The sequence below is a fragment of the Arachis stenosperma genome, chromosome 10, assembly GCF_014773155.1.
Source record: "Arachis stenosperma cultivar V10309 chromosome 10, arast.V10309.gnm1.PFL2, whole genome shotgun sequence".
Taxonomy (NCBI): Eukaryota; Viridiplantae; Streptophyta; class Magnoliopsida; order Fabales; family Fabaceae; genus Arachis; species Arachis stenosperma.
Genome location: NC_080386.1, coordinates 56820243 through 56841453, shown reverse-complemented (window position 1 = coordinate 56841453; position 21211 = coordinate 56820243). Strand labels below are relative to the sequence as shown.

Below are 21211 nucleotides of genomic sequence, written 5' to 3'. Positions count from 1 at the left end.
TTTTAGAAATTATCTTATTATTCATCTATCTTATCTTTAAAATTCTATCTTCAATTTGTTCTGTTTTATTTTTATGTAGATAAACTAATCTTATCTTTTCCTTAATATTAACATTATAAATTGGTGAATAATCCATCACTAATTATTCAATCCCACCATTAAAATCGTGTATCATTTTCTTTGATTATAAAAAATTTAATTGTTTTTCTTTGGAACATCCATCTACTCAATATCCAATTTTTTTAATTTTCATCCGTCTATTTAATATCCACTATTTCTTCATCGTTAATCACCGTTGCAGCAATCAGCAAAGGTCCAATCAAGTTTTTCATTGTAGTGTTCAAAAAATAAACCATCGTTTTGATTACAAAATCGAGGTCAGCGAATAGAATCTCTAATTTTGTAATTATTCTGTTCGATACTTTATTCGTGAAATTGATTGTGTAAGAAAAAAAATTTAAAAATATCTTTTATTAATGCATAGAAATTGAGAAATACTAAAAAATAAATAGATGTTATTATTTTTTATTATTAATTAATTAGCTAGCAACCAGCGACGGACCTAGAGGGGGTAAGTAGTGGCCCGGACACCCCAAAATTTTAAGAAACTATACTTATCTATAACAATTTATATTAGGAATACAGAGAGTTAGGTGTCGATTATTTTTTTCCTATTTTACCCATATTTTACCCCATGACAGAATGATGTAACTGCTCGTTAAGATATTCTTATTGGATATAAATTATTGTTACAAATATTTTTATTAAGATATGTTTTGAAGGAATAAAAATAGAATAGTTCAATAAGGATTAATTTTAAAAAAAAATAAATTTACACTAATAATTTTTCTCTTCAAATTATTAACGTACTTTTCTAATATACTCTAAGTACCTACACAATATATAATATCAATTAGCGTTCAAATTTAGGTTCCAATATTGTTATTAACGAGAGAGGTTTATTAATTTTTAAAAAAAATACATACAATAAGTTTTGTATCAATATATTATGATTCATTTTAAAAATAATATTTATTCATCTAGGTTATAGAGTGTCTTGAAAAATCATATTTAAATAAGTATTCTATTTTTTAACTATTTTATATTTTTAGATTAAAAACTTTGTATTTTTTTTATTCAAGCTTTATTTTTAAATTTTATTTTAATTGTCTTATTCAAAACTATTAATATGAAATTTTATTTTGTAGGATAAATAAAAGAAATGAGATTTTTTAATAAATTAAATTATTGACAGACTTACTTATTATAAAAGAAGTTAAGTATATTTCTTGATTATAAGAATACATATAATTCACTTTTGATTGTAATCACAAGAAATATAAATTTATCCAATTTTTTAAAATTTACATTAATTATTAAACTATACACATTTTTTCTTATTTTTGTGCTTTATTTTAATTTTGTTAAACAAAAAAGTTTAAATATTATTTACTTTTAATTTTTAACTTTTACCACAAATAGAAATATATGACTTTGTGTGTATTAAATAATTTTTTTCATTGGACATTTTTAAGATGTCAGGTATATTTACAGACACTGAGATGAATGAGCAATACCATTACCAATCGATTGAAATTGGCAAAACATTCAACTTCATCACCTTCCAATCGATTGGATTACATTACCAATCGATTGAATTTGGCTAAAACTTCAATGTCATCACTTTCTAATCGATTGTATTTGGCAAATCCATGTTGTTTTCGTGAACTCAATCGATTGAGTAACAACAACAATCGATTGTTTTGAGGCATTCATTCGATTGGAAAGTATAAACAATCGATTGGTTTAAGCTTTTTACCATTCTACCTTACAACTTTCAATCGATTGTTTTGTGATATAGTGTAAATCAATCGATTGAGTTATCATTCAATCGATTGTTTTGAAAAACCAATCGATTGAATTTCAAGAAAACACGATTTGGAAGCCATGGACGAACGTAACGAGATCAAAGTTAATTTTTTAATCAATTGGAATTATTAGGATGAATGGAGGATATAATTGGTTGTTATTTTTGTATTTAATTGTTAATAAATATAATAGATAATTGATAAAATAATAATTTATAAAATAAAAAACTATTTTTATAATTAAATAAAATATATGAGATTAATTTGTAATTAAAATTAGTTTAAGGACTACATAACAATTGATAAAAAAACTCTAAAAACATGTTTTCTACTTGGACCACTAAATAGTCCAAAAAATCCTAGACCACCGAATCCTGAGCCTATTATCTATGCTTCTTCAAACTTGATGCTTTGGGACACACTTTAATTTTATCTTCTCTACAATTACCAATTAGCTTATTTTTTCAAAACAAATTGTTTAGAAGAAAATAAAAATTATTTTAAATCATTTTTAAATTATTTTATTTTATATTTATTAATTATTATTAAAATAAATATATAATATTAAGTATATTATTTTAGATATTATATATAATTATGAATATTAAATTAAATAAAATAATTTTAAATTATTTTCTCCTTATCATTAATGTATCTTAAATATATTTAATTGGACTACATTTACTATTCAACCTGTATTGTTAATTTATTATTGTATGAAGAAGTATTCATCTCAAGATAATAATTGGCTGATAATTTAATATATATTATTAAAATTATTAATTATTTGAATATATTTTTATGAAAATAATTTATTTATTTTGTTATATTTGATTTCTTCTGTGATGAATAATGCTTGTTGTTCTGAGACTTGTCTAAAACATTAATTCGAGTTTGAAAGTGAGGTCCAGATTCTTTGCGAGGCAGCGTCCGATTTGTTCTTAAGCCGAGGTGCCACCGAGTTCCTCGTGAGGAGGTGGGGTAGTACCTGCAAGAGATTTTGATACTTAAGTTATCAAGTGTCACGACCTAAAATGAGTTATGATCGACACTCAGGAAAATAATCCTATAGCCAGCCTAACATACTCAAATATAAGTTAAATAAGCAAGTTATAAATATTTTATAAGTTCTAAAATAAACAGTTATATATTTTTAACAAAAAAATTAAAATAACTAAGAATGGTTGGATCCTGCCTAGCATATACTTCTAGAAATTCAACAAAGAATAAGTACTTATTGCAGACTGTTACTCTTGAATAGAAAGTCTCACATAGTCAAATATTTGTTCCTGAAAAATATTTTTAGAAAACGGGGTGAGTTTTACAACTCAGTGACTAGACAATACATCTATAATCGACATGAGACCATATAAATATTATTATCAAAGTAATATTAATTAGAAAGTAATAGTTGATAATAATAGGTGTATCAATAAGGGAGTTCATACAGAAATCAAATCAAAAGTCTACACATGGGCAGCTCCACCTTTATGGGTAGCCTTTTCCTCTTGTGTGTCCTAACAGAATAACAGATATAACGTGTGGCCTACACGTTAGGCTAGCAACACCCCTGCTAGTTTGAGTCTGAGTCAGATGCATATAAGTTAACGTCATAACCGCCACTAACTACGATTTTCTAATACGAGCCTCCCAAACCAATTCAAAACATATAGTTTCAAATACAATAAATATTTAATCTCTCAAATATATAAGGTATCGAATCAAATCAATTAGATAATATTTTCTTATCAGAAATCTTTTTAAATAATATTTTCTCAATTATAAAAACATATTTCATAATTTCAAATTAAAGTGAGTGCCAACAAATATTTTAATATTTCAAAAGTATATATTCGAATAAAATCAATATTCTAAAATAATATAAAGTTTTATCAAGCATATATATAGTCTCATGTAAAATTTCTAAAGTATGAGTTTCATAAAAATAATTATTGAGCAATAATAAATCAATTATTCTAATCAAATCAAAGTTCTTCAATAATAAGTTTATAAATATAATTAAAAACTCATAATAGCATAAACCAAAAGCTTAACGGTTATAAATATAAAGCCTACTCACAGCATGGTCCTAACAGACCGAAGAGACCAAATTCGAAGTGTCGAATTAAAGGGTATGAAACTGCACATAATTTGGACTGAGGTAGTAGCAATAACTTCAATTCTCACTGCAATAACATCAACAACAGCCCTAGTAGCAAGGGTCAACAGCGAATTCAACAGTCTACGGTGGTTTAAAATTGAACAAAGATAGATAAGGACATCAAGCAGGATAGAACAAAGTGAATAATAGAGCTTTACAGAAAGACAGGGCAGGACAAGATTAGTCTTACCAAAGGAAACAAGAGGATGGAGCATCAGCAGCTCCGGTGAGGATCACCGGCAAGGACAGATCGGCAGAAAAAAGTGGAGCTAGGACAAACTTGCAGAGTTTCCGGCAGTGGCTTCCGGTGATGTCAGCGCGGTTCCCGGCTACCAGAAGCACGGTGGCACAACCTGCAGTAACAGCGGAGGCATACCTGCTCCCGCCTCCTGGCAAGACTTTCCTCTCTCTGGCCATTGCATTTCTATCTCCTCTGCGAGCTCCTCTCTCCTTCTTCGAAGCCCCATACTCGTAGCTGCGATGGCGATGATGGAGCTCCCCATTCAGCGGCGGCGACAAGGGGCGGCTGCAACGAGATGTTATCCTCTTCCTCTGTTCTGTGTGTCACGTCTTTCTCTTCCACATGCGGTGGCTTCTTGTGGCGGCGATGGAGTCCTTGACGACGGTAGTGGAAGCTCCGGCTGCGGCAGGGACGGTCTCCAGGGGCGAGCGAGGATAGCGGGATAGCAGCTCCTCTCTCGCACTTCTTCCTTTCTCCTTCCCCATTCCCTTTTTCGATCTCCTTCTCCCTTTATCTTCTTGATCCGTGACAATGACAACGACGGCGGCTCTTAGTCCCGCCAGCGCTGTCCCTTTCTCCCCTCCTTCTTCTTCCCGATCCTCACTCTCTCTGCTTCTTTTCTCTTATTTGGGGGAGGGGGTGTGTGTTGGTAATTTAGGAAGTTAGGGTTAAAGTTTGGTTTAGAAAAAAGATGAATAAGGGTATTATAGGAATTTTACAACAAGAGTTTTGAGTAGATTTTTAGTAGGTTAGAATGTGAATATACTTGAAGGCAGTGTATTTATAGTAAAGTTGATAACTATATTTTTTGAAGTAATTATATCTTTATTAATGGATAACTATTCCTTTTATCTTGGCCATTCTTGAGAGTTTATTAAGATATATCTTTATATTTAAAATTAAACTTTGTGAAAGAATCTAGAATTTAAATAACATATATCTTATAAATACATGTTAAAATTATTAATTAAAATTTTTTATCTAAAACATATAAAATAACATTAGATTAAATATCTATCAGTTCGTTGTCAAAATCCTCGAATGATGTCGAGAAATTTTAGGGAGACTAAATATAACATTAGACGATTATTAAATCCTGTCTATATAAATTTACTGATATTTTTATCTGTAATAACATTACGAAAATATATATTTTTTAAAATTATGATCCACTTTATTTTGAGAGTATAGATTATGCATAGTACAAAAGATTTATAATATCAAACTACTTTTACAAAAAGAAGTCGTAGGTCGACAAAAATTTCGGATTAAAAATACCAATGTATCTATAGATAAAAAATCAAATAATACAGTTTTTAGTTATTATTTTTATATGAAAAAGTCTAATTTTTTAAAAATAATATTTTTTCTCTCTTTGTATATAAAAATATAATTAGATATTAGCATAAAAAATTATACTGATGATTATAAAATTAACTCAAAATTAATTTTTTTTAAACAATTGAATCTTGATTCTAACTTTTAATTATAACATTAGTATTCTCTCCAAATTATATTTAATAAGTATTTGAAAGAAGAGAAATAAAAATATATAGTAAAAAGATAAAAGATAAAAATTTAAAACTAAATAAAAAATTAAAAAAATATGTACAAAATAATAATATTTTTTATTTGAATTATATTATTTTATTAATTTTATTTTCTGTAGAACAGAAAGGTAGAAAAAATAGATAATGAGAGAAAAGAGAGAGAAAGATAAAGATGAAGAATGAGAGTGAGAATGAGAGTTTGTTAATTTTGGAAGAAAAAATTTTATTTTAATTGTAATAAAAAAATATCAGATGACAGAATTTGATTTGTCAAATTACTAATATAAAATATAAATTATATATAGAGTAAAAATAGTAGAGAGAAGTAGAAAAATAGGGAGAAGTAGATGAGAGAATTTAGGAAGGAATTTTATAAATTTTGAAAAAAAATATTTTCGCTCAATTTTAATAAAAAAGTTTCATGTGACACATTTGATTATTAATTTATATAGTAATATATGATACATAATATAGGTATATTTTAATTTCAATTTTAATATTTTAATTTTAATTTTAATGCAACGAAAGAATGTCATGTTGCACATTTTTTATTGTCAAATTAGTAATTTATAATTGATATTAATATTAATAATGATATATAAAATAGATAGAGTGGTTGAAGGAATATGAAAGATAGAAAAAAGAAGAGGGAGGAGGGGAGAACTCTTTAATTTTAGAGGAAAAGATTTAATTTCAATTGCAATGAGGGAGTAATATGTAGCACATTTTGGTTGTAAAAGTAGTATAGAAGATGGAAGAATTCTTTAATTTTGGTGGGAAGGATTTAATTTCAATTACAATGAGAGAGTGACATGTGGCACAGTTTAGTTGTAAAATTAGTAAGGAGGAGAAGAATTCTTTAATTTTGGAGAAAAAAATTTGATTCCAATTACAATGAAAAAATAACATGTGACACATTTTAATTGTAAAATTAGAAATATATAATAGAATAAAGATTCAACTACAATATTATACAGACACAAATTAATAAATAAAAAGAAAAATCTAGGGGCTAGCATTTTTATTGAAATTTGACCAGTATTTAATCATTAAAAAAATTGAATAATCTTACACTATTAAATATCATCTTATACCATTAAAAATATTAATAATAACTAATTGATTACTATACATTACAAATTCTGCCCCATAGCACTCTTCTAAATAAAATGTAGAGTAAACACACATGAACAATAATGATTATGTACGTACCATTCTCAAGAAAAATTAAAGATAAAATAGAAAAAGTAAAACAGCTGGTGTCAGAAGTAGGTTATATTATATCTACAATATTCAATAAACCAACCATTTATTTAATTTATCTAAGGTGGAGAAACTTATTATCTTTGTGATTGAAAAACCTGTTCACAGTCATCTTCCAAACTTTCCTATCCAACCAAGAACTTTAACTGTTTCATGTAATTATGATGTTACTTCACTTCATCAAAGGTGACATGCCCATACCAGTTTTGCTGCTACTAACACTTAGCTTTTATCATGTTGATTCCTTATTAGACACCATAACCTCCTCTAATTACATCCTTAAGGACCCCGAAACCTTAAGCTCCAACAACACTTTGTTCCACCTAGGATTCTTCATCCCTTCTAACTCATCAACCTTGTCCTATCTCAGAATTTGGTACATGTCCAAATTCTCTGTGGTCTGTGTTGCCAACAAAAACCAACCTATAAAGGATTCTTCTTCAGGGCATCTCAAAATATTTGAGGATGGAAACCTTGTTGTCATGAATCAACAGAAGCAGATTCTTTGGTCAACAAACATTACAAATATTACATCCAACACAACGGCACAGCTTCAGAACACCGAAAACCTTGTGTTGCAAGAAATCACCACAGGAAGGATCCTTTGGCAGAGTTTCCAGCACCCTATAGATACTTTCTTGCCGAAAATAGAGCTTAGCACCAATGAGATTACCGGCGAGAGAGTGAAACTCACCTCATGGAGAACTCCTAATGATCCATCCATAGGAGACTTCACTATGAGTCTTAAACCCCTTCACATCGCTCAAGTGTTCATATGGAGAGGAACTCAACCTTATTAGCAAAGTGGTCCATGGAACGGTCAAGTTTTCATTGAAATACCTACTATGAACGTGAACTATCTTGACGGGTTCTCCTTAGATGGTGAAGGTGAAACCAACGGCACCTACTACCTCTCATACAACTATGCGAATGTGTCAATGATATATGTGTTGAGTTCTGATGGAAACCTTCATAAAACCTATTGGGATTATGCAAAGAGATATTGGATTGTGGACTGGTCTGCTATAAGCTCTGTGTGTGATGTTTATGGAGAGTGTGGTCCCTTTAGAATCTGTGATCCTAAAAATTCACCTATCTGCAGCTGTTTGAGAGGGTTTGAGCCAAAGAATGCTCAAGAGTGGAATAAATAAAACTGGAGCAGCGGTTGTGTGAGGAAGAAGCCTCTGCAGTGTGATGAGAGAGTTAGAAATAATGGGAATAGTGATAGGTTTGTGAAGCTGCAAAATGTCAAGGTTCCAGATTTTTCACAGTGATTGTCTTCCATTGCTTATGATTGCAGAACTGAGTGCTTGGCAAATTGCTCTTGCATTGCATACACTTGTGATTCTGGCATTGGCTGCATGTTATGGTGTGGAAACTTGATTGACATACAGCAGTTCTCAATGGGAGGAATTGATCTTTACATTCGAGATTCCTCTTCGGAACTTGGTAACTTTATTATGAATTTCATTGCTCAATGCCTTGTTTGTACATGATGACATGTAAAACACCAAAACTAACTTTATCTTAATTTCTTTGAACATTGAAGAGAAGAAAAATCACACACTGATCATAGTTCTTTCGGTTATAATAGCAATGGCTCTTATTGTGGCTTGTGCATATATCTTGAGGAAAAGGGCAATCAGATGAGGTAACTACAATTCATACAATATATTTTCCTATGCAGAATAAATAGTTTGAAACATTTTATATTTCTGTGCATTGAAAGCGCTTCAAAGAATTCATAGAAATAGTTATTTTAATGATACGAGTCAAGTTGAACTTCCGGAGAATTCACTATTTGAGCTTGAAAAGCCTGCTACTGCAACAAATAATTTCCACTCAAATAATAAGCTAGGACAAGGTGGTTTTGGATCTGTATATAAGGTACTAGTATTACAAAATGTATCTTTTTTCTTAACACAGTAAGTGTTATATCCCACAAATTGTGAGTTTTATTCATATCTTTCAGGGTAGATTGGAAGATGGACAGGAAATAGCAGTTAAAAGACTTTCAAAAACATCGGGACAAGGTGTAGAAGAATTTATGAATGAAGTTATGGTAATATCAAAACTTCAACATCGAAATCTTGTCAGACTTCTTGGATGTTGCATCGAAAGAGATGAAAAGATTTTGATCTATGAATACCTACCAAACAGAAGTTTGGATGCACATATATTTGGTTAGTTCCCATCATTTCATCTTATTTGATAAAAATGAATCTCTTTTCAGTGGATGAATTTGTTATCATTCAATTAATTTAGGTCCTTCTTTGATATATAGCTAAAATACTCATTATAACATTTTGTTGTTATTGCAGATCCGCCTAAACAAAAGGTATTAAATTGGGAAAAACGTTTTAACATATTTGAAGGAATCGCTCGAGGTCTACTTTATCTTCACAGAGATTCTAGATTAAAGATTATACACAGAGACTTAAAATTAAGTAATATATTGTTAGATGACGAGTTAAATCCGAAAATATCAGATTTTGGTATGGCAAAAATTTTTGAGAATACTGAAAATGAGGCCAATACTAGAAGAATTGTTGGAACATTGTAAGTATTCTTCTATCTTTTGTTGGAATTTAATTTTGAAATGATAGTTAAAGAAATTAACCTTAAAATTTATGTAGTGGTTATATATCACCAGAATATGCTCTACAAGGACTATTTTCAGAAAAATCAGACGTATTTAGTTTCGGTGTTTTACTTTTGGAGATTATTAGTGGCAGAAAATATAGTAGCTTTTATGAGAATGTTGAATCTTTGAGCCTTTTGGGGTTTGTAAGTTTTTTTAAATCACTCACCTCAATTTAATCTTTTCCAAAAGGAATTTCTTTCTAGTTCCTAGTAATGTGAATGTTAACAACTAGTACATGCTTATTGTTAATGTTTGTAGGCATGAAAATTGTGGAAAAATGACAACATAGCATCACTAATAGATCCAGAAATATCAAATTCAAGCAATAAAGAAGACATAACGAGGTGCATACATATTGGCCTTTTGTGTGTACAAGAACTTGCAAGCTATAGGCATACTATGACTGCAGTAATTTCGATGCTTAATAGTGAGACTGTTAATCTTCCTCCTCCCAAACAGTCAGCATTCATTCAAATGCAGACTATGATAGATGTAGAGTCTTCTCTTAGAAATGATCGAGCATGTTCCATCAATTACATAAGTCTGACAAACATCCAAGAAAGATAAAGGATTGATCATGTGTTCTTGTAAAATAATTAATTATTATGATGCTTCATCAATTATTTTCTTTCTTTATGCCATTACAGTTAAAATTAGAAGAGATGCTTCATTCAAGCAATTTGTAACAACAGACTGTATTCAACTTATGGAAATAAAATACAAAGAATAAGATATGAGGTTTGGTGATGTTGGGACGTTGTTTGGGAGAAATGGATCCTCTCCATTTTTTTTGTTACTGGAGAGAATAAAGTGTGATCTCTCACCTTTAATTCTACAAGTGAGACCAGAAATTAATGAGAGAAAGAGCAATGAAGGGTGAGATTTTTCATTGGATACCATCCAATTTTTTTTCCACTGGAGAGGATCCACTCCCTTGTTTGGGTCACCAATCTTAGCGAGATTAATAACCCTACTATGATAAAAATAGCCGAACCCACCTTAGTTGGCTAAGTCAAGGATGTACTTCTTACTTTTAAAGAGCTTAGAGAAAAATAAGTACAGAACTTATTAATATATAACTCAATCAACTCAATTTCGTAAGCAAAAAGGGTACATTTGCATATTTATACTAATAAGGGAGGACTCATAATACAATATAATAATACAAATGTAAAGATATATGCTCCTGCATTGTTCTTCTTAGGTTGGAAAGAACTCCTACATTATCCTCCCTACATAGCTTAGCTTGATTCTTTTGACCATCTACATATATTGTAACGGAGTTAATATGATCTTCTTACCATCTTTGATAAATGAGTATGTATTTTTGAAATCATCATGAATGGTTCAACGATCATATTGCCAAGGACGTCTAACAGTAAGTGACACGCATCCATCGGGATGACATTGCACCACACTTTATCCTTATATTTTCTCCCCATAGAAAATTTGACACAACGTCACTTTGTTACTTTAACTTCATTCTCCCACTAAACTGACGCATGCTTCTTCAACTTGATTGCTACAAGCTTCACGCGCTTGTCGTCTGAAATGTCTTTTAATTCGAACAACTTTTTTACTGTGCAAAGCCAGTCAATAAAATCATCAGGTTGGAGTCTCCTTTTAAACTCAAGAATATCAATTTTGATTCTGTAACATCCTAATTTTTTTTTTGAAACATTTTACATTTACCCTCTAATTTTATAAAAATACCTAAACTATCCCTTGCTCCTTTTTTAAAACCCTAACCCTAATTTTCCTAACACTTACCTCACCATTCACTCTCCCACGCACACTGAATAATGAAACAAAAAGAAAACACAGAAGAGAGAATGAATGAGAGAGAGAAAGCAGAAAAGGGAGGAAAGGAGAGGACGACGTCGACTATGAGAGCGGGGGAGAGAAGGAATGAAGACGCAATGAACAGAGGAGAGGAAAGGAGGCGACGATGAAAGCCTTTGTCACAGTCGAAGGAGATATCGCCGTTCCGTCGCTGCTGCCGTGATTAAGGTGCCGAAGGAGAGAGAAGAAGCTTGTGGAGAGAGAAACACGACAGGAGAGAAGCCGTTCTTCTGCTACTGCTGTTTCCATTGCTGTTGAGGCCACCGCCGTCTCTATTAGGGTTGTTGTCATTGTTGAATGAAGAGGGAGAGATTGAGCTGGACAGAGAAGGGAGGAAAAGAGAGTCGCGGTGGAGGAGCCATTCACCATCATCGCGGTTGCTGTTGCTACCAATGGAGCTTGCCGTTGGAGACATCACCGTTGTCGCTGCTGATGAACTGTCTCAGTTGCTGTTTTGGGCTTGCTTAACCCCACGCTCCTTTCATTCTCGTCTCTAAGGGATTCGGTCTCTTAGGTCCTTTGGGACCAAGTTGTGAGTAGGCTTTATATTTATAACCGTTAATTATTTTTGTTTATGCTATTCTGAGTTTTTAATTATATTTATAACACTATTGTTGAGTTTAAAAAACTAAAATAATGATCAAATATTATTAAAATATAAATAAAGAATTTATTAAAATATTATTAAGTATTCAAAATTGTTTCTAATAATAGAGATAGAAATAGTAGGAGTTTGGAGATAGTTACTTATTTGGATAAAGAAAATTGATCTCTTACATTATGTCTGACCCTCTTAAAAAAATCAGGTATATAATAAGATTACCCTTTTTTAGTGAAATTTTTATTTTTATTAGAGCTGAGTTTATATTTTTGAATGAGGATATGAACACTTGCCATTGCCACTAACAAAATTCGTCACTTTTAAATTTAAATACTTATGCTATGAAAGCGTATAGACCTACTTTGATTACTTTCCAATTATTAGTTTTCCCATTAATTTTCTTATTTAATTTTTTATTTTTTATTTTATTATTTTGTCTATTAAATTTTAATTTCCTGCTATAACCAGCCAAAAAATTGAAATAGAGTGGAGTAACTAAAAAAGGAGCCTGTTATAACTTGGTTGTCGGAAAGGCCCAACATAGAATGGTAGCTTTTCGCCAAAAACGCAGCAAAAATTGTAAGCCCATTAGTCTCTGACCAATTTTGACGAAAGGGGAGATGATGATTCTTTGTTTTATTGTTTTCCTCTGTAGCTGATTATCTAGTCTTTGGGATTGTACTTGGTTTCGTCAAAGATAGTTGTAAATTGGGATCTTCATTTTGTAGAAAAGCCATTTGATAAGATTAAAACAACGATGCTTGAGGCTTTATACTAAAGAAACAAAAGCAAAAGAAAGATGATATTGCAAATATAATCATTTACAGAAAGTAAGTAACGGAGCGAAGTACAAAAAATAAGGCTTCCCATGAAACAGAATTGATGTCTTGTTTTGCATGCCAAAGCTAGTATCCCTGAATATTAGTTGGTCTGGTCAGGGTTGTAAGGTCTTATGAATGCAGAATTCATCTGCCAAACTTTGAGTGAAGCAGTAACAGAAGCAGCAGTTGCATTATTGAAGAAGAACAACCTAGCAGCTCCATAGATTGCCCTTGTTGGGTACACCCTTGATGTCACCGTGGTCCTTCCACCTTGCGCAAAGCTTTCCACTATTGAATGGTCCACCAATATCCTCACAGAAAACTTCTCACCTTCAAGTACTGGAACCAAGCTTCCAAATGTTTTCTTTACTACATCGCTTGCCACAGACGACCTTGACTGATCGGAGCAGAATGAAGTCTTGAGATTTCCATCACTTCCTTTAACCACATAGAAGTACACAGGAGTGTACTCGGAAAGCCCATCATCTGCAAGAACCAAAAGACCAAAAGGTCCCAAGGCACCACGATGTGCTGCTCCACCGCTGCTCTCGCAACTGTAGTAGTCCACATTAGACTCGCTTGTTGCCTTCTCCAACTCTTCCTTTTCAATCTCAAATTCAGCTACAATATCAAGCTGTGTAGCTGTCCCAACATCTATTGGGACCACGGATCCTGGCTTTGCCTTCAAATCCTTAAACTCATTGCTTCTCAGTCTCAAGCTCTCCACCTCTGCAACAGGCCATTGAATTAAGTTGCTACCTGTTTTCGTATCAAGTGTCACTGTTCTCGGAATACCCTGTAACATTAAAAACAGTGTAATTAGTATAGTGTTATTGCTAGGTAGCCACCCATATATGGTGTATAGTAGTAGTAGTAGTAGTATATACCTGAAGTGAAGCCCAGCCTTTGGCAACATCAGCATATTCAGCATCAGACTCTCCAATCCAACCCCACAACACTCTCCTTCTCTTGCTATCATCAAAGAAAGTTTTGGACGCATAGAACACACCATAATCATACCTCAATCCAACACCAACATCGTTGTCAACATCATCTGGTATGAACTTGACATTCTTCTCATCATAGCTGCCAATTGAATAGTAATCATGCCTGTCATCATCCAAACTAACCTTCATTACATGCTTCACACCCGCCCCATTAACAGAAGTGTTCAAGCCATTCTCAACCTCCTTGGAAACAGGGAAAAAGTCAACACACTCCCACATGCCGGTTGTAGGAACAGCACGAAGGAAGCCCTCTATCTGCTCGTAGGTCTTGAAGTCCAGGGTGTCATAAACCAAAGCAATGCCAGTTTTGTTAAGCTTGGATCCAATGGTGATACGCCACTTGCCTTCGGAGGTAAGCCAAGCGGTGGTTGGGTCACGAAAGTCAGTTGCACCAATGCCAGGTGGAGGGAACAAGACAGGGTTGGAAGGGTACTTGACCCAATCGATAAGGAGGGGATCAAATGGATCAGCAGGGTATGCAAGGTTTTGAACCTGCACTGACTCGTTGGTGGAACCAGTGTACAACATGATGATTTTGCCGTTGGGTAAGATGGTGGCGGAGCCGGTCCAAACGCCGTTCTTGTCGTACCATTGGTCAGCAACCATAGCAAGTGGAAGGTGTTGCCAGTGAATCAAGTCCCTTGAGATGGCGTGTCCCCAAACTATGTCTCCCCATACAGCTGCGTTTGGATTGTACTGGTAGAAGAAGTGATACCATCCCTTGTAGTATAGTGGACCTGAAAATTCATTTCATTGCTTAATCCTTTTTCTTTTTCTGCTTTCAATTAATTTAATTGCCATGTGTGTATGCACTTTTTTTAGGCCCTGTTCAGTCCATTATTATATTACTAATACTATTTGGTCACATAAATGTCAAATCCTTGACTGACCAACAAACGAGGTAAACATCCTCGTAACTTCTCATATATTTATAGACCAATTCTTGCCAAAACATATAGACTTGGGTTAAGTCAATGGTAGACATTCAAAAAAATGCAGCAAATTATTATCATTGTTATTGTTGTTAAACAACCGATTATATATTGTGAAAAGTAAAAACCTATGGGAAAAGGAGAGGGTGGTCTCTTACCATTAGGATCTGAAGCAGAGGATAGCAGCAGAACCCCGTCAGCGCAAGCCAGAGTCGCCAGACAAGAACAAGAGAAAAATTAGTCGCAAACATCAAACATTCGGTACATTTTATTTTTTATTATTATGTATATGCTGTTCAAAGGAATGGTTCCGACAAGACCTATTTGACTATCGGCGAGAATCAGGTTACTCTGATCCGGTCAATAAACATATCTTGCTTTTTACGTATCACAAAGATACCTACATTAACAAGTATTCGTCTTGGTTTCCAGGATTTATTGCCGCCAGATCATGACTATCTAGTTGTTACGACCTCTGTAAGAATGACTAATTTTTAGAATAGAGACCACTTTAATAAAGACATTAAAAATGTCTTTTTTTTTTTTTAAGATATTCACATATATCATGTTATTATTGGATATTTTTATTAAATCGATTAATAATTTATTTTTTAATAAATCAGGACCAAATCGGTTTATTATAGCAACAATAATAAACTCAATTGTCTGTGTTATAATTATTAGACCCGATTTGATCCGATCAAATTATACCATCTAAATTGAATATCTTTAAATTTTTTAATAAAAAGACAATTATATCTCTGACATTTTGTTTTTCGGATATTTAAATCTCTAAAAATTTAAAAATACAATTAAATTCCTAAAAAAATTTGAGTTTATTGTTATTGTTATAAAAAAAATCAGTTTTATTCTAATTTGTTAAGAAATTCAAAAATAACCAGTTCATTAATACATCTAATAATAATGTGACACGTAAATGTCTTTACAAAAAACGTTTCATCCGTCTTTATGGGAGATCTTGGAATATGTAAAATGTATAAACCATTTTAATTTAAAAATTATTAAATATTTATTAGTGAATAATTAAATAAAAAATTAATAAAAATATTAAAATATTCTTAAACCGACAAAATAACTTATGTTGCAGCACAAAAGTTTGGATAAAAATAATATATTTATTGGATGGAGAGTATCAAATAGTAAATCAATATAATATAAGTTAACAGTTCATTTATGAGAAATTTAATGTGGTTAATAATTTTTTTCTCAACATGTATTGTGAAATGTGTTGTTTGCCATTGAAAAACCAATATGAAGAAAGAAAAAGGGATGAAGAAATAAGGAGTGAAGGTCTTAAAAAATAGAGAAGTTGAGCTAGGCTCTTTGTTAGGAATTAATCTTTATTCCGAATTATTACAAACTGTCAATACTTTTTCAATCACTTTTTTTACTAACAAATATGTACTCATGTACTCTACTAACATGTAATTAATAATCTTCTTCTTTCACAGTAATAAGAAAAAGTTTATCTAATTTATTTATTTAGTTATTTTGTTTTCTTATATTAGTTATAAATTGATTATAAAACTATTAGTCATGTAAATTTTGTTTATATATAATATATATAATTATATATACTTCCACGTTAACCGCTTTGTACTTTATGTGATAACGACTTTTTACAACTTTCTGATTCATTTTTTTGTTTTTTTTTTTTTAAAGAATGAGTCAGTCAAAGCATAAGAAAATACCGTTCATCCAATTCTTCTCAGGCTGAAAATGAAAAGCTGTTCTCTGCCACGATAACATGCTATTGTTCCATGGATACATTTCACCATTGTTGCTGCTGAAAAGCCAGTTGGACTTTTCCGACACACCAGCAGACACACCGCGAGACACTGCCTCCTGCCATGTTAAAGAAGAAGGCACTATTTCTGATGATGTAGATTTTTCGTCAACAATGCTGGTTAATGCTGCTGCCAATGACGCTCGTTCATGCGCATTATTGGATCCCTTATAAGACCAATTGAAGGCCACCAATGAAAAAAGTACTAAAAGCCCACAAAGGATCACAAGCAACCCCTTCACCTGTCTCCGCGGCTCTGCCATAGCGCCAGCCGCATCGAGGTTATCCGGCACGAGAACGTAAGAACATGGAATATCATTAGAAGAGTCGTTATTATTAGTAGAAGTTCCCATTGGATATAATCAAATAAAGAAGCTAATGAGTCAATATGAATTGTGTGGTGGTAACTAAGGAAAGAAAAATGATGATAATGAATTGGACAATGAAAACAGAATTGAACAAGTATGAGAGCGTATTTGCCACATGGGAATATTTATAGAGTCTGCCTGTCAGGATAGACCTCACATGTGCCATTCGATGTAATTATTTCCAAACCACTTGGAACTGAGAGGGAAAACCGAACCGCTTTTCTGGTTAATAATACATAATAATTGAGCTTGCTGGCCCTACAATTTTCCAATAACAATCATTTCTGTCTCTTATTATTGATAATTTTGTAACTTTTGTTTGATCGATTTCCTAAAATTGCTTCAATAATTTTAAGTCTAATTTTCTACTGTTCCTTCCAAATAATGTAATATTTAATATTATGGTACAGAAGAAGCTTGTAACAATTGACTGTCTATGTAATATAATATTAGTAATAATAGCGTTACAATGTATATAATATATAGAAGAGTTATGACATTATTGCAACTTGATATTTGAAATACTTTTTTTGATTCTAATAGGTTCATTTTAGTTTGTACTGCAAAATAATATATATAATTATTTTAGATATATTAAAATCTAGCTCAATTATAGGTAAAGACTATCCGACGGTATTTTTAACACCTAATTATAGCATATTACATATATGCACAAATATATATAGTTGTTAGATGAAGATAGTTAGATCAAAAGAAGAAGTAAAATTAAAAAAAAAAATTGAGCTGATCATTGTAGAGTTTTATTAATATAAGCACAACCTATTTAAATAAATTAAGTGTATGTTTATTAATTAATCATATAAATTTTATTTTTGTACGATGATCTGTTAAAGTATATTTCTATTTTGCAAAGGATGAGCTTATAATTCTTTTGTTGATCAAATTAAGGGAGTCACTCAAATAAAGATGTTTAAAATGTTATTTTTAAATATTTTTTACTAATTAAAATTTAATATATATATTAAATTAAATCGTATTTTTTTGTCAAATTAGATCAGATAAATTAATTTGATCGAAAAATCGGTAAACCAATCATTGTACTGGTCTAAATTAATATTCTTTTTTTAGTAGAAAATTATTACAATAATCTGATTATAGAAAATGACTAAAATACTCATATTATATATATATATATATATATATTTTAATTTTGAGAATCTTAAATCCTAACCCTATGACAGCACAGAAAGAAGAGAAGGGTTACGATTCAGGGTTCGCAAAATAATAATAATAATAATAATAATAATAATAATAATTGTATTTTAGTCATTTTTTTATAATTGGGATATTATAGTTATTTTTTATAAAAATTATTAATTCAAACTGGTTCAAGATGTAATTTATCGATTTTTTAGCTAAATTAATTTGTCTAATTTAATTTTGACAAAAATAACATAATTTAATCATTGTATGTATTGAATTTTAATTTTTAAAACACATCTAAAAAAACGTTTTAAGCGTTTTTATTTGAGTGATTTCTTAAAATTAAAGGAGTTTAGAACATACTTATTTTCATCTTTGGATGAAGACTAAACTATTTATTCGTTATTGAGTTATAAGTTATAACCTTGTTTTTTATAAGATTATAGCATTATTATTGTTATCATTTTATCCGAAGTTATTTATGCTCCAATCGAACTATAATTATCTGCTTGCTTTATTGGTATTATTATGAAGCACACCAATCTAATCATGTAAAAATTGGATCATAGAGTAATTTCGACATCAAAATAGTAAAATTGGACAACAATGCACGTGTGTCCACCTGAGATTTACTAATTCAAATATTAATTAGAAGTCTAGAAAAGTCGAAATGAAGAGAATAAAAACTGTAATCGTGAAATAGAAAAAAATTCAATAAAAAAAGATTTCTACTCTATAAATAAAAAAATAACAAATTAAAAAGAAATTTCTATTCAATAACATAAAATCACACTAAAAATTCTACAAAATTTTAATCACACTGATGTACCAAAATATCATAAAATATAAGTACATCTGAGTACTAAGAATACTTGTATATGAGTATTAAGAGTTAATTTATTTTGTTTATTTTTGTTAAGCATTTCTTTTTCAATTTAGTTCTTTGATTCAAGTTTTAGTTTTTTCTTATTATTTTTACTTGTTTAAGCAAAGTTTATTTCATTTTTTCAATTTTAATTTCATTTTAAGTCTGTTTGATTTTACTTGAAATTTTATTGGTGTTAAACATCTTATTATACACTTCATAATCACTGCTACAAGAATTTTAGTAATTTTTTATTATTTATAAAGTTTATCCTAATATTAAAGTTGATAAATCCTGAGTCGAGCTCATTTCTTTAAAAAGAGTTGTATTTACTTTTTAAATTGAGATTATTAATATAAATTTGATCAAAGTTAAACAAAAATTAAGCCAAACATCTTCTACCCCTCTTATATAAAGTCAAGAATATTCATATACAGAAAATAATAATAATTTAAAAGGTTCAGAAGGTTCAATGAAATGAAGACAATAAAGAAGGTAATAACGTGTGAGAGCTCAATTAAGGTAACAACGTGTGCCAATAATATAAAACTCAAAAAACCTAGGAACAATAATAGTATGCAAAAGAGGGCCAATGAAATAGTCCTCAATAATGTTCCAAACTTAAAATTCTCAGCAAATAGGCACTCATACTAACGGTTCAACCAACAAGCGTAAGAATTAAAAAATCACGTTTTAATTTTGGCAGTAGCTCATTGGAAAGAAGAAGACGCCACAACCACGCCAAGCGAAAGCTCTAGAAGCCAAATCACTGCCACATCAGAGTTTGGTTTGAGGTTGGTTTTAGACTTTTATTAGTAGTAGTAAATACACTAGTTGTCATTAGTTTTTGCTAAACAATCATAATAAATTAATAATCATGCTCAATAATTATATACTTAATTAATCATAATCATTGAATACAAGTCCAAAATCCAACTCCAACATCCATCCCCTACTTCAACATGTAATATTTTTCACACGATTTTTTTTATCTGACCAACAATTTAAATAAAAAAATGCTACGCACTACAAAGTACTCAATTTTTTAAACGGAAATTGTGGTAATTATTAAATAAAATAAATTGATGTCAGTTACAAATGAACTTATTACTAAAGATCAGTAAATACATCTGTTATTTGAACAGTTGCTTTTTTTGTTTAAAGGATTTTTTTTAATTTAGACATGTGAAAGGGGATGATATGTTTGTTGTCACAGTATCAAGTAGGGTTGATTGAAATCAATAATGCAATATATACCGCCATGTCAGATTACATGGGTTTTGTATGTTACTAGATATTATTATTTCTCTGGTCTTGTTTTTACACCACATGTTAAAGGATAAGCATGGCGCGATCTGATTGGATGACACAAAAGACGGTGGCCCAGACGCAACACTTCGTAGTTTGTTTGAATAACTCAGTTGCCACATTGATTTATTCATTTATTTGTGAGGCTGGTGTTTTTTGGGTCCCACCAGACCCACCACCAAATGATGTTTGCCGTCATTGACAATGAAACAAAACCAATAAAACAGAAACTGGATCCGTAATTAATCGCCGATTTAGTTCTTGTGTAGCATGATTTTGGACCCGACTATTAGGCTAATTAGCTTGATTATCATTATTTGTCCACCTCAACTTAGCTAAATTATTTTTATTTTCCACATGCACCGCCGTGTAATGTTGCAGATTCCACATGCCTTTGCTTCCCTGCCTTTCTTAACCTTTGATGATCATGGAACATGGATGACGAGTATAGTATGATTATTGACAGTAAATTAAGACATATTATATACTATAATATTATTCGCTGGTTAATAATGCATGTTTCATAATTGATAATTTGATACAATGAATCCTTGGTTGGTACTCGTACTTCGCCCTCATTCACCGAGCAAGCTAATAATACATACATACACATTATTTGTGCGCATATGAAATTTCACTGGAAAATCTAATACATACAAAAATAAACTTCTTGATAAATGTATTTAAAAAAAAACTTATGAGTCGATTGATTTGGTTATTCTTATTTTCATTTTCAATGAAAATAAAAATAAAATATAAAAATAGATTT

At 31.0% G+C, this 21211-nt stretch overlaps 1 protein-coding gene and 1 pseudogene across 2 annotated transcripts; one reads left to right on the top strand and one right to left on the bottom strand.

Moving 5' to 3' along the window:
• Positions 1-4509: 4509 nt before the first annotated feature.
• On the top strand, positions 4510-10294 carry LOC130957130 (G-type lectin S-receptor-like serine/threonine-protein kinase At1g11330; annotated as a pseudogene).
• Positions 10295-12945: 2651 nt separating this feature from the next.
• Positions 12946-17212, bottom strand: LOC130955303 (acid beta-fructofuranosidase-like). Of its 2 annotated transcripts, XM_057882137.1 has the most exons (4): positions 16643-17212; positions 15089-15097; positions 13879-14735; positions 12946-13787 (listed from the first exon to the last, which is right to left on the bottom strand). In XM_057882137.1, the coding sequence occupies exons 1-4, from the start codon at positions 17088-17090 to the stop codon at positions 13092-13094; spliced, it is 2010 nt and encodes a 669-aa protein (XP_057738120.1). In that variant the 5' UTR covers positions 17091-17212; the 3' UTR covers positions 12946-13091. The 2 variants fall into 2 exon arrangements, with proteins under 2 accessions (XP_057738120.1, XP_057738121.1); XM_057882138.1 differs by lacking the exon at positions 15089-15097.
• Between the last annotated feature and the right edge of the window lie 3999 nt (positions 17213-21211).